The sequence below is a fragment of the Citrus sinensis genome, chromosome 7 (assembly GCF_022201045.2).
Source record: "Citrus sinensis cultivar Valencia sweet orange chromosome 7, DVS_A1.0, whole genome shotgun sequence".
Classification (NCBI taxonomy): domain Eukaryota; kingdom Viridiplantae; phylum Streptophyta; class Magnoliopsida; order Sapindales; family Rutaceae; genus Citrus; species Citrus sinensis.
In genome coordinates, this window is record NC_068562.1 from 10,599,845 (window position 1) to 10,614,069 (window position 14,225).

Consider the following 14,225-nt stretch of genomic DNA (forward strand, 5'->3'; position numbering starts at 1 on the left):
CAGCTTATGGTGGAGTTTTTTAAAGCCGAAATCATGACAGTTATTTATGTTTTTTAGAATGCTTTTGCTCGACAGTGGCATTAGCTTTGGATTGAGTGAGACTCAATACTAGTTAATTTTCCTTGGCCTTCAGAACAGATGGCTTCTCCCTCGTTGGTCTCTCTATGTTAGACAGAATAAATTGCATTCAGAAGATGCTTCTGCTTTACTCCTAAACAAATTCAAATATTTTCTCTTACAAAAAATATGTTTTATTTGATTAATAATTATATTGTAAAAATTTGAACAATAGTGAAAAATTTTTTATTAATCATTTCTTACTTAAATAATTAAAAAAAATTGCGTTCTTTATTTAATTTATCTAAATTCATCAGGAATAAGACTTTTAAAGTTGAGAGAGAATGATGTGTTGATGCATTTTACAAACTATAAAAATATAATGAGCTATTAAACAAAACTACATGAATGTAAAGAACATTTGTCTATCCTTAAATCTTAATTTCTTTTTGAGGTATAAGACTTAGTCCTATCTGATATTGAGGTGTAGTACCTTTTAATTATAGTTGTTGTGGAAAAAAAAACCGTAATTATAAAATAAAATTTTATAATATATAGTAAATATGAATTTAAATAATAATTTTTATAAAACTGATAATTATATTGTAAGTTTTTCATCATATAATTGCGGGATCAAATCAATATAAGTTTCAAGTTACAGTAAATAATGTTTACCAAATATTTTAATACTATTATTTTAAAACTACAGCTGCATAATTTTAATACTAAACAAGCCATTACTATCCAAACATATATTTATATATAGGGATGATGATTTATAAAAACAGGGTTTAGAGGAAAATAGAAGATAATAATTATTATTTTTTTGTTAAAATCATCATTAGTTATGTTATACACTGCTTTTCAATAATTTGGTTATTATTTTATTTACAGGTTTTTTTCCCCCTTGTCTTGACTTTACGCAAGAAAAGTAAGTTAAACTTTCACATTAAACAGTGCTTCAACAGACTTCGACAAAGACCGGTTCAGTGCAAGACTTAAAAATTTCGGCTGTGATGGAGGAGTTGAATTGTGCGGCGCTGCATCAGCCGCGTCGCCCTGTCATTTTTGTGTTATCCAGGAGAAAGATTTCTGTACGACAGCGCCACCACCCCAATACGCTATCGTGGAGTGCTAATCACATAATAATCAAATGGTATATTTGGTAGGTTCCTTGATGGCACCACCAGTATAATCTTGGTAGATTTGGTAGGTCCCTTGACGGCATCCACCAATATAATGTTGGTGGCATACTGACTGGCATTGCAAAATTTAAAATTAAAAAAAAAATTATAGATCGCAATCCCATCACAAGGCTCATTAGATTTGTCATTTGACAAATTTTTATTGGACAGGAAGACCTCCTCAATCTACTGAAATGGTGTGCTTACCTTACAGAAATTTTTCTCATCATCTTTTGTCGTGAGTTGTGATCCATTTGATTAAAGTTATGATTTCTTGAACTCCAACCAGTGAGAAAAAATAAAAATAATAATAAACAATAAACTTTACACTTCAATTTTTCATCTCATAAAAAAATATATATTTAAAAATGTGACCTTTTGTTGACCCCAGACGTGCTTGGATGGCTATTATCTTCATTTGTTTTGATTTCCACATTGTTTGCTTCATTTGTTTTAATAAACAATAAACGTTTTTTTTTTCTCTAAAATTTGAACTCGTGTAGCCAGTCAAATAAAGTTGCTTGGAACCACTCAGCCAGGTCACTTTTGCTTCACATCATTAATTATGTGTAATCTAAAGTACGAAATGGCACCTGAGTAACAAATTAAAAAGTTCTATCTTCTTGCATCATATACTACATTAACCACCTCCTGCCATTAATACAGATGTAAATTCCTGAAAAGATGAAGAATAACATGCTCAATTTAGCCAAGGCATCCCCGACCCGATTCTCCTAATTGTGCCCCCCCCATGTTTGGTAGCAGTAAGCCAGACATCATCTAAGAAATGAAATTAAACTTCTACAGATTCAGGAAATTAAACTCCAAATAGCACAGTTAAGGATAACTTCCCACCCAATTTTTATAAGATGATACTATAGAGGAACCGTATTATTGGATACATTCTGGTGGAGATACTCCAAACAGCTTAGCTAAGCCTTCCGCGACGTGGTTTCCGTTGTACATCACATGTTTAGTACCAGTTCTTTTCCCATGAAGCACAAGCTTGATCTTCAAAATCAAATTAAATTTCTATCGCCTCTGGAAATTAAGCTGCTTAATTGCTACGGCGAAGAGAAGTGCAAAGAGCCCTGGAAAGCAAGTAAGGACACCCGCAACTACTCCCAGAAAATCATGTTTAAAATCGAAATAATCTCTAAGAAAATGTTTTACTGTTTCACCGCTTTCCATTTTATCCTCCATATCTCCAAACTGGGAAGCAATCAATCCATACAAGGTCCAAGCTATAGGGTTTGCCCAATAGTACCATCTCCACCATACAGGAATCCTCTGTGGTTTGACAAGTAGAAAGATGAGGAAAGGACGAATAACAAAAATTCCATAAGCAAGAAAATCTAGCATATACAATAGAAATAGCAGGATGGTACTCACGGGTCTTGGGATTATAAACCCGCTGAAGATGTTCCATATCCCATAAAATAAAGTCGAAACAATGGCAGCAATGTGGTGGTTTGGTGTTATAGCCACAGTCAACATGCCATAGAAGGTGAAGAACAACAATGTGACGTACATGAAGAATATATACCAAAAGAACTTTGCGGCTGTCCAGTCAAATTCCATCATAGCATAGACTATAGAACTGTACACTAGTGACTGGACAAATATATAAGGAATCTCAATCATAACCTGCAGGAAAGAAAAATTAATAATCAGGATGAAACACATTTCTTATAACATTTAATATGGACATGTAACTTGTCAAACGATTACTTGTGCTAACGCCCATGGAATGCCCGAGTACATGCCAGCAGCTTTTTCTCTGTAAAAGACCGTCCTTTCAACGGATACTATTGGCTGCACTGATGAACAATATTGAACGCCCAGGAAGATAATAGCAGTAAACATGGAACCCATTGCATTTAACAGATCTTGCCTCTTTTCCCTAAAATTTGAAAAGTGAAAATTAAGATTAAAAGGCAGATGAAACAACAACACTTACGAACATCATCTAAATATAAACTGTTCCAGACAACTGGTTATCACTTACGTTTTACCGCCCAAGTCCCAAAAAATTGACCCAAGCAACAATGCTATAAAGGTTGTAAAAAAGAATCTAACAGCAGTGTATGCTGGATTTCGCCAGTATGACCAGTGTTGTTTCCATAAGCAAGCCAGAAATTGGGTGGAAGCTGACTGAGAGTACTGAGCAGCAAAATGGAGGTCCTTTGAGCCTGGAGCAGGCTTGCTTAAATCTTCAATAAGTGATTTGTTTCTCCTGACACATTCATCTTTGAGTTAAACAAATGTGTTGGCACTGTTGAATGGATTTTGGTCCATTGGCTATGCTACCTAGTAGTACATCACAAACATACCTGTATAACTCTGAGCGTTTGTAAATATCAGAAAAATCAACCCCCAAAGCAACTTCTTGCGATGGAGCCGACACTTCCAACATCCAAGTTGCAGGATTATAACCATCTTTAATTTTCTCAACTCCAGGAATTGCCTTATAAAAACAAATAAACATGCATCAGCTAGTATCATGATGTAAATTATGCAAGTGTGATATTGCAGTTAGATTTCCATTGTATTATGAAAATGTGCTTCAGAACATACTTCAAAATAGCTGATAAGATGGCAAGAATGGCGCCCCAATGGCCCGACATAAATTTCATATCCCCCTCGCTTCATTAGGAATAGCTGCAACGCATTTTTGAATAATTGTAATCAATAGATGGGAGAAAAAGAACTTTTTGATAATTTGATCAAGATATAACCTTTCTTACCTCATCAAAAGCTTCAAATATGTCAATGCTTGGTTGATGGATGGTGCACACAACAGTCCTTCCAGTGTCTACTGTGTTTCGAACAGTTCTCATAACGATTGAAGCAGCCCTTGCATCTAGCCCTGAGGTTGGCTCATCCATAAATATGATTGATGGGTTAGCCACCAGCTCAACTGCAATGGTAAGTCTCTTACGCTGCTCTGTTGACAGACCACTTACACCAGGCAAACCAACTAGTGATTGTTTCAGTGGTTTCAGCTCCACAAGCTCCATGACTTCCCCAATAAACATCTGTAAATTAAGGGTAAAACTAAAAATTAGTATGACCATTTCCAATAATGTAGTTAGGGAATCAAACTTTTCTATTCTTTCTGACTCTGTTTAACTTGTTTTAGCTCTCAATGACCCAACTCTGCAGGTGATTTCAGTACCAACCTTTCTGGTTTCAGAATCAATTTCAGGTGGTAAACGGAGCCAGGCTGAATAGAGCAAGGACTCGTATACAGTAACAAAGGGAGAGTGGATGTCATTCTGCTCACAGTATCCTGAAATGCGAGCAAAAGTTTCTTGCTTCTTTGGGTAACCTGATACTTTTATGTTCCCAGTAATATATCCGCCTGTTTTCCTGCCTGCCAGCACATCCATCAAAGTGGTTTTACCAGCACCACTAACACCCATTAAGGCAGTTAGTACACCTGGCCGGAAGGCACCGCTCACACCATTCAAAAGCACTAATTTGTCATCAGAAACACCTTGAAGTTTCATTTGCTGCAAAGTAAAATCGAACCAATTGGTCATCACACCTGGACTACATTGTAATGAATGGAGATATTATCGAACTTTCTAAATATTGCCTAATAATTTTTCAAATTAATATTACCTGTGGCATATCAACAGAGTACACAACCTCATCAAATGTAAGGGAATGAGGTTCAAATGGAAGAACCATTCCTCTTTTCTTTGGATGACTGCCCTCTGCTTCTGTCAAGGTTAAGGAGTGGGAAGAGGAGTTTCTATCCCTAATGTCATTTCCACTCTCTGCATGTTTAAAGTAATTTATTATGATAAGATGATGTTAAAGAGATGTCTCACTCTTGCTCAAATGTATCAAAATAGTTTTGACATAGATGCGTGTTTAACGCCTGGAACTACCTCCATGGGTCGACAACTGAACAGTTCCTCCAATTGTGCTATCTTGCTCATTACTTTCAGATTCCTCTGTTAAAATAGCCCGAGGCTTCTCTAATCCTGTAAATATTTTGTGCCAGAAATTCGAACGTAAACTCATTGCCATAGATTCAAACGAAGATGGTAACAATACTCACGGTTAAGAAAAGTAAGAGCCAAAGTGAAACCAAGGTTGAACAGCAATACAAAACCAAACAAAGCCCCCAATCCAAGCCAAAACCAATATGCATGTGCGAAGAACCCACGAGACTTCAAAAGTTGGACTCCAAGTGATTCAATTGAGTTTGGAGTAAACTATGATATAAAAAATTTACACACATCAGATATCAGTAAGTTGCTAATAAATAATTAAACAATCATGGATAAGAGTGGAAGAATTACCTTTTTCCAACTGTGCCCAAGAAATTCATTTGCCACTATTGCATTCTGTGCGTACGACAATGGAGAACACCAGTAAGCCCATTTCCACCATTTTTTGATGTCCTCTGCATTATGAAACAAGGAAACGGCAATATTATAGTTTAATTTTGATAAAAGAAGCTAATTTTGTCTCATTTACTAGTGTATTCTCTGTACCTCGAGAAAGGACAAATCCACCCAATGAGAAAAGCACTAGTAATGCGAATGAACCAAATGTGTTAGCAACAACCATGTTCCTGCCTGTTGCTGCAATTAATCGGAACAATGCAGATGCCATCTGGTTAGCAGCCAAAAGCAGAAAATACTGCTTAAAAAACCTGCAACAACAAAATCATCACATCAACTTGTTGGATAAATATATCCTGCAGAAAAAATGTCATTGGTTACATGTCAATTTGGACCCTTTTCTTTCTGCTTACCTTCCAGCATTGGGATCCAACCCAATTACATAATATGTTAAGAATACCCAAACAGCAACCTCCAGGAAAGAGATAGGGATCTTGAGGATCCATGAGGGTATAGCATAAGCCCACGGAGGAAAGAAACGGAAATCTCTTTGCTTGTAGAAGACAGGAAGCTTGGCTATGGTCATAGAAATCTCTGAAAATCCATTGAACATAACCATCACAGTGGCGAAGAACAAGGCACCAGCGTAAATTCCACCATCAGTAACTGAATCTTTGTGCATCTTTGTCCTGAAGAAGAGTGTCATATAGACCAATGCGACAGATGCAATCTAATGACGGGAAACATAATCAATAAACCAATATAACATAAAGAAATGATTAGAACAACTCAAAATTAAGTTGATACTCACTTGTATGAGCTTGAAAATGTAGACAAATGAGTTCCTCTTCATCAGCAAAAGTTCTCTTGAGATGCAAGCTTTCAATAACTCCCTCCTGCCAGCACCATACACTTCTGTGGTCAAAGCAGCTCGATGGCTCTTGCTCTTATCAAATGGAGTCTGAAGCTCATCAGAAATTTTCTGTCCCACATGGAATGATTGGAATCCCTCGGTGAATTCCTGGACTGTAACAAACCTGTATGGCCTCTCTTTATGTACCCAATACTGCTTTTGATCTTTCTTTGATGTCACCTGCAATATATTATTTTTAAAGATAAGCCACAACATTTTTATTAAAATATTAAGAAAAAGACATATCATAGCAAGAGCTCTATTAGAACATACTTCTTGCAAGAAGTCAGCCACACCTTTCCTTTTGGGGCATTTAAAGCCCATGGATTCAAAAAACTCTAGCACCAGTTCGCGGGGTCCCTGGTACACAATCTGGCCATTAGATAGAAGGATAATATCATCAAATAAATTATAAGTTTCTGGTGCTGGCTGTAGGAGTGATATCACAGCAGTGCCACAATTGATGTGAATATTTTGCTTGAAACAATTAACAATCTGGAATGTCGTCGAGCTGTCCAAACCAGTAGAAATCTCATCCATAAATAGTGCCAACGCTGGACCAACCATCATTTCACCTATAATTTGAAATACAAATTGTCATTTATTTCAACAAATCATTGCAAACAATAGAAATGAACTTATAGAGTTATGTACTTACCAGTTGTGACACGCTTCCTTTGTCCTCCTGATATACCTCTTATCATTTCATCGCCAACTACAGTATCTGCACAGACATCCAGTCCGAGAACCTACATTTTATATTAAAAATCATTCAAACAAGTGACTTTCTTGAGAAAAATCCACAATCGTTTCACAATTGTTTATAGATTGATTCGTAAAAATGACACCTTTAGATAATAATCAGTGATCACATTGGCTTCTTGGCCTTCAGTTGCTATTGCCTGCAGAGACAAGAGAATTGACAGAGAAATACAAGATAATCAATCATGAAGAGTTCAAATCCATCTCCATAAGGTTGATTTCAAATTCTTTTTTTTTTTTCCAATTGAGAAAAATGTAAAATGATAGTATTTTAAGCTATAGGAAAACCTGACTGAAGCGAAGCTTAAATAAAAAAACCCATCTTTCACTAAACTCTATTCTATTAATTTTTAAACACCAAACATGTTTTGTACGAACTTCTGCTTTTCTCACCTTCATGTAGACATCGATATCAGGATCGGGCTTAATACCTGCTGCCTTTTCTCTTCTTGCCAACTCAGTTAACATTTCTGCACTTCCCAAAAATAAAGGCCTTTAATGCTTATACCACATCAAAAAATATATACTACAGTCTGAATTCTATGGTTTAACAAGAAGCTACCATAACGGGTTCCAACCCCCTGGCATCTAGCAGAGAAGGCCAAGGTTTCCCTCACAGTCATTTCACCGATATGGTTATCATGTTGGCTGATATAAGCAGCTGTTCTCTCAGGCACAAACCCATCCATGTTGTGCCCATTGTATGTCACCCTACCAGAAACCTATAGAGAGATATTTTCATTCTCGAAGTTGAGAGAAAACCAAAGAGTGAAAAGCAAAAGAGTGAACTTTACAATGCTCAAAGCCAAACCCATCCAAGAGCTTAATCTTAACAAAGTGAAAAACAGCACCTTGAGACTAGAATCAAGTTTCCCGGCCAAAGCCAACAAAAGTGTAGTCTTTCCAGAAGCTGGAGGACCCAAAAGCAATGTCAACCTGCAGCAAAAGAAACGAGCAAAATTTGTGGTGACTACCAACATATTGAAATAAGTACAAATAAATTAGGAGACCATAGATTATTTAACTCTCACCTGCCAGGCTTTATGATTCCGCTGACATCCTTGAGGATTGTCAAATGTTGCTTTCTACTTGGAAGAATGTGGAGATAGTTCAAGAAACCCTTCAAAAATTCACATATTATTAAACTTTGAGCCGAGAAATGAAAAAAACATAGTAAAATTTTTAAAAATTAATGACTTTTTATTTGAAGAGTAATGCTACCTCAAAGATGCTGGTATAGAATTTAGTGAACGATGGCAAGGCTTTACTTGCTATATACGCTTCTGCTTCAATATTCAAATGTTCATACCGAACTTCAACTTTGGGAAGGTCAATTCCAACTCTGAGAAAAATTAAATCACAGAAAAATTGGAAGTCATAACTTAGAAAGACAACAAACACATAAAAAACAAAAACATGAGCTTTCTCTGATACAACTTGTTGGAATCAGGCAAAGTTATTTCATCTCTAAACCAGGGAAAAATTGGAAGTCAAAGAGACAACACACAAACATAAATAACAAGAACTTAAGCTATTGGGTCCGGCTCTGATACAATTTATAAGAACGAGAGAAAAATTATTTCCTCTAGGTCTATCAATTAACTTTTATCCATAGCTACTGCCTAGTGCCTAGCGGTGTTTACCAAATACCCATGAGCTACTGCCAACTACTAACTTTTGCTGCACGGTTACAATATATCTTAGCACCAAATAGAACGTAAGATTGGATGACAAAATCATTAATAGCATGAAATAGACATACGAATATCAATTGCACAAGTGAATTCAATTAAGGGCCAAAATGCGTCTAGTCCATTGTGAGCTCTTAAAAATTTTGATTAAAATATCCTAATATTTAGTGGATTCGAGTTGAGTGTAGGAATGATAGAAATCTCTACGGGAACGGAGTCAGAGAAATTTTCTTCTGATGAAGAGAGAGGGTATAATTTTATATTTAATTTTTATTTAATGAAGGGATAAGAATAATTTAATACACAATATCTTATTTAGGAGTGGTTGAGAATTGGTAAAATCCTCATCCTCTCTTCAATTCCCATTTCTATTTTTATTTTTCATTTCTTCTAAAAGTTTCAGCACGTACATTTGAATTGTAATGGCATGGATATATAAAAGGAATTATCATAATATCTTATAAAAATAATATAAATAATACAACTAATATAGACATTTGAAGCTTGACAAAGATACTTTTGTTGATGACTTATACCGTGTGATTTTTATTGATGTATGTAACTTTGAAACTCTACTTTAGCTCAATTTATAAATTATCTTGTAATATTGATGACATTCAGTTAGTTTGATGAAAAAGATTTTAATTACTTTATTTATTTTTATATTTTTGTGTTGATAATACGATTTCATACTTTTACTTTTATAAGATTAAATCAATTTTGAAAAATAAAATTATCAGTTATTCAGGGATCAAGTACCCTCAAGAATCCCTATTACCTCCTCTCAAGTAATTTTGAAGAGAAGGGTAAAAAAAATTAAATAGAGTATTAAAGATAGGTATGGGATATCAATCTGCTCCCTTCCCCATTTCCATTTCTAGTTGAATCCTGTGTTGTTTGAGTAAAATTAAAGAAGTAGATTTATCACAAAGGCTTCATTTGAGATTGAGATTGAAACTCAATAAATTGTTTATTTTATAATTTATGACAAAAATAATGTTTGGTAAATTTTGTAAAAGCTGTTTATTTCATAATTTTTTCCATTTTGATAGTAGTTTTTAAAAGTAGGTAGAGGGTTGCTTTTGATAAGTAGCTTATTAAATAAGCTATCATACCTTTTTAAAGTTCCTATTATAACTTTAATATTTAAAAAATAATTATGTCTTACTTTTCCATACACCATAGTATTAAGCCATTATATATCATATTACCACCGCAATCAAATTATTGCTACAACTACTATATATTCTCTCTATTATCAAAGTTTTGATTTAGAAAGTTCATATTTTTTATATTTTACTTGTATTTTCTATTATAAGATTAAAAAAGGTTCACATATAATTATGTAAATTTTTTTGAACTTTGAACAATTTCACATGAAAATTAACCATAACTTTTAAAATTAATTTCATAACCATGGTTTTTAATATTCAATTTGTTTATATATATATTTTTTCTATAGTTATGATGTTTATTGCATCAAGTTTAATATAAATGTAATGCATATTACTTTTTTATTTTATTTGAATTATGTATTAGTGTGAATTTTTATAATATTTTATATAACAAATTTATTGAGTTCTTTTTTCACTTTATGTAATTGTAGGTGTTTTAAAAAGAAAAATGTATGTCTAAATATTATTAAATATGCTCCAAAAAAAGATAATTTAAAGTTTTAAACTTATGTCTAGTTTGGTCATTATATAATAGAACAATACATTTGTAGTAAAATTTACCAAAAGCATGTGCACTGTTTTTCAAACTTACATCAACTATAATAACATAGTTTACCAAAAACTAAGCTGCTTTTTTAATCAACTGCTTATTATATGCGCACAGTAAAACAATTTATTTAATCAACAATCGCAATCCCAAACTAGCTTAAAGACTCTTATGATTTTTCAAAAGAGTTGGACTATTGGCACCCCTTCATTAATCTTATAAAACCCCTATTATATTACAATTACATTTAAAAACAAATATAAGTAGGACTAACCCCATTTGCATTTTATTTCTCTCTTCAATATTATTTTGCTTGCAAAATATAAATTTTTTATTATAATTAAAATAATATGAATTTAAGAAGTAATCCTCTAAGTCAAAAGAATATTCTTATAATATACCTAGCAACAAAATTAGGATGCAACATAGTGGGAAAATAAATGAAAAAAATTTATCTCACTACAAATAATTTTTTAAGGATTCTCAAACTAATTGTTGCATCCAAAGTTTATAAGTACAATAAAACTATATTAGACGCATAAAATATTCATTATTTTCTAAAGTTTTTCTTACTTTTTCTTTTAGATTATTTTTCTTTACAAATCAAATAATAAAGAAAGTTTGATGAGAAAAACAATTATTAAGACTGAAAAAGATGAAATTAGAAATTGTAAGATCTATGAATGAAGATAGTGTTTATTTAAAAAAATAGTATTTTTATCATTAAGTGAAATATAATTAAAATAGGTGTGGTAATAGTTCGACTTTTTCAGAATTTAAATAATATCAATGCAAAAAGTTGATTGCAGATAACTTGTGGTTTGGTTCAGTTTTCAGTTTTGACTAATTGAAAAGATCGAATAAAAATGGAATCGAACCCGAACCACATAGTTCGCTATTTCGATTTATCTTCTTATTTTTATTTTCTTTTACTAAAATAGTGACACAAAGTTTGATATTTCGTTTCTAAAAATTGTGTCGAAAACCAAAATGAATTTTGGGTTTTAATAAAAAAAATTCGGAAGCTAAATGTAACTGATGAAAACTATATCGGTGGCTCTTTTTAATTCGGTTTGGTTTTGCCTAACCCTAAATATATGCTCTTTTTTTTTTTTTTGCCCTTTATACAAAAATTAGGATTCCCTTGCAATACTATTCTCTCGTATTACAATAAAGTTCAAATTTTGTTACTTCTTAGTTTATATTGTTGTTTGAACTCCCCCTTACTAGAACAAATTCCTGACTAAAGCTGCAGAAAAACAGAAAAAAGAAATCTGTATGTTACCTCTCAATGCGATTCTTGAGCTTTAACAAGAACTTCTCATTATCAACTTCAGGGACCGTCACTAATTTATTGATCAACCTTTGTCTTTCTTGCGGTCCAAGATTAGAAACGTCAACTTCAAAAGCTTCTCCTTGTGAAGTAGTAAGTAGCCCTTTCTTCAAACGATTATAAGTGGGCAATTTCTCAATAGCAGCCCATTTTAAAGCCTCCTCGTCATCTTCTTCCCTAGAAGACCTCGAAAATGCACCCATAGAGCTTGTTCTCCATCTAGAAATACTCCTTGGCAGACTAGTACTGGCCATGTAGATATCATTATTGCCCTCCATTGCAACTCAAACTGATCAACCAGTACTGCTGAAACCAACCAAAGGGTCCAAAACCCACAAGTTATATCTTTCTTTCTTTCGTTGAATTCAATAGAGAGAAATTCCAGCACAGAAATATTGTGTGTTAATAATTAGTTAATTTGACAGAGCAGTGTCCACTCTTACTGTTAATGGAGTGATACATCAACTTAGTATATATTTATATATACTTCATCTAACAGCATAAATGGACCGCCATACGGCAGTGGTGGCTATGAGATTCCTCAAGGGTTGGCATAATCATGTAAACCATTTTGCATAATTTTTATATTTTTTTTGAATATTTAGCTTTTTAACACGTTTTTAATATATTGTCTAGAAACTTTGTAGCACTACCTACTTAAACTCTTATCAATTTCATTTAAAATATAACAAAATGATTTTAAGAAATGAAAAGTATAATGTAGTTCTATTGAATAAAACGTAGGTCACTACAATATAATTAATCAAATAATTATTCGTGTCAGAAATTTTAAACCCGACACGAATATCAAACAAGCAACCTGAACCAAAAATTTGTAATCGTGTCAAGTTTAACCAATCCAGAGACAAATTTATTTTGTGTTCGTGGCAGGTTGGTGAATCGTCAAAAATTGCCACCTCTAACCAGACTTACAAATTTCAGTTGAGGCCAAGGAGCAGAATTGCGCGGTGTTGCAGCAGCCTCATTGTGTCCTGGGTTAGCATTGTTGAAGTCGTTGTTAATATCGTACTATTTTGGGGAGCAGAATCAATCTTATCTTTTGTCGACAATCGTGATCAATTTACTCGAAATAATGTTTCTCGAACTCTTGTAAAAAGTCAGAAGTGTCATTACAATAATTAATTTTTCAAATTTCAATTTTTCTACTCATATATTCTAGAAAAACGTATTTGTATATAATCTTTTTTTAGAAAATTACATGCGTCAGCCATACAAACATGATGTTATGACATTGTGCATTTATTTGAGAACACCACTATACAAGTGATGGTTATATTAAATTCAATTACACATATCATACATGCATTAGTTGGTTCAGGGCTAACATTAGAATTTTTGGAGTCTTAGGCCAATTTTTTTGTGAGCCGTGATTTTATTCTGCAACTTCAATACTCAAAGAAGTATAAGATCTTTTGCATAACGTGCCATGCAAGTTTTGGATGATTTTGGGCTGACATTCGTGTACGCAGGATGCGCGGGCGCACACGAGTTCAACCAAATCGGTCTAGGATTTGCACCCTCCCTGCGAACGCGCGTGTGGAGAGAGCCTCTATGCTTATTATTTTTACTCATGCATGGTTAAGTGTTTGTATATAAATACTAATCCCTAGGCTTCTTTTTCGCATGTGGGATAAACCTAATTTCCTTTCAAATTTCTAACTTCAAGGGTGAACTTTGAGAGACAATTTCTCATTCACCCAAGTACCATTTTTAGAAAATAAAATTACACTTTTGAAGTATTAACGGAATAGAATCCGAACCTCACAAGATTTCTCAATTTCGCTAAGTGAGACCCACTCAAAATGTGCCCTCAAAATAGCATATAGACATGCTATTTTTCAACAATTGCACCGTCCGTAGAGGTCTGGGTGTGACAAGATTATTACCCTAGGTACTTGTTTAGTGATAGTTTTGACATTTACTATTTGATATTATAAGTGTTATGATTTCTTTGATTTTATGCAGCATTATGTATTGTTGTTATATCAGTACATGATTTAATTTAAATTAGTTTATATAAGTTCTTATGATATTTGATGAAATTGCTTAGCGAAAAGATTGAATTTATTTTTAAGTAAGATTATTTTTAAAAAATATTATCCACTCACTGAGTTAACTGAGTTTTATACTCACCCTTTTTATTACACTTCGCTCTCCCCCCACAGGATATTTGCAATTACA

The 14,225-nt window shown here is 33.5% G+C and overlaps 1 protein-coding gene across 3 annotated transcripts; it reads right to left on the bottom strand.

Annotated features, from left to right (window-relative positions):
- Positions 1-1,839: 1,839 nt before the first annotated feature.
- Positions 1,840-12,481, bottom strand: LOC102626526 (pleiotropic drug resistance protein 1-like). 3 transcript variants are annotated; one of them, XM_006465355.4, is made up of 24 exons: positions 11,976-12,480; positions 8,499-8,619; positions 8,309-8,397; positions 8,129-8,213; positions 7,840-7,999; positions 7,671-7,747; positions 7,364-7,417; positions 7,174-7,264; positions 6,789-7,090; positions 6,414-6,695; positions 6,016-6,332; positions 5,753-5,913; positions 5,558-5,661; positions 5,314-5,470; positions 5,141-5,236; positions 4,869-5,026; positions 4,424-4,756; positions 3,989-4,279; positions 3,819-3,902; positions 3,575-3,708; positions 3,250-3,477; positions 2,973-3,144; positions 2,634-2,888; positions 1,840-2,531 (listed from the first exon to the last, which is right to left on the bottom strand). In XM_006465355.4, exons 1-24 carry the CDS (start codon positions 12,299-12,301, stop codon positions 2,274-2,276), a joined length of 4,335 nt encoding a protein of 1,444 aa, XP_006465418.2. In that variant the 5' UTR covers positions 12,302-12,480; the 3' UTR covers positions 1,840-2,273. The 3 variants fall into 3 exon arrangements, with proteins under 3 accessions (XP_006465418.2, XP_024954224.2, XP_052300207.1); XM_025098456.2 differs by having other exon boundaries at positions 6,414-7,090; XM_052444247.1 differs by lacking the exons at positions 1,840-2,531; positions 2,634-2,888; positions 2,973-3,144 and having other exon boundaries at positions 3,349-3,490; positions 6,414-7,090; positions 11,976-12,481.
- Positions 12,482-14,225: the final 1,744 nt, after the last annotated feature.

What these genes read in the sequence shown, in the direction of transcription:
- LOC102626526 (XM_025098456.2), bottom strand. Translation starts at nt 12,301, where the DNA reads ATGGAGGGCAATAATGATATCTACATGGCCAGTACTAGTCTGCCAAGG. An exon ending in ACATTTTCAAGCTCATACAA is followed by an intron (nt 6,333 to 6,413) that starts GTGAGTATCAAC and finishes TCCCGTCATTAG; the next exon opens with ATTGCATCTGTCGCATTGGT. An exon ending in TGGGACTTGGGCGGTAAAAC is followed by an intron (nt 3,145 to 3,249) that starts GTAAGTGATAAC and finishes TTCAAATTTTAG; the next exon opens with GGAAAAGAGGCAAGATCTGT.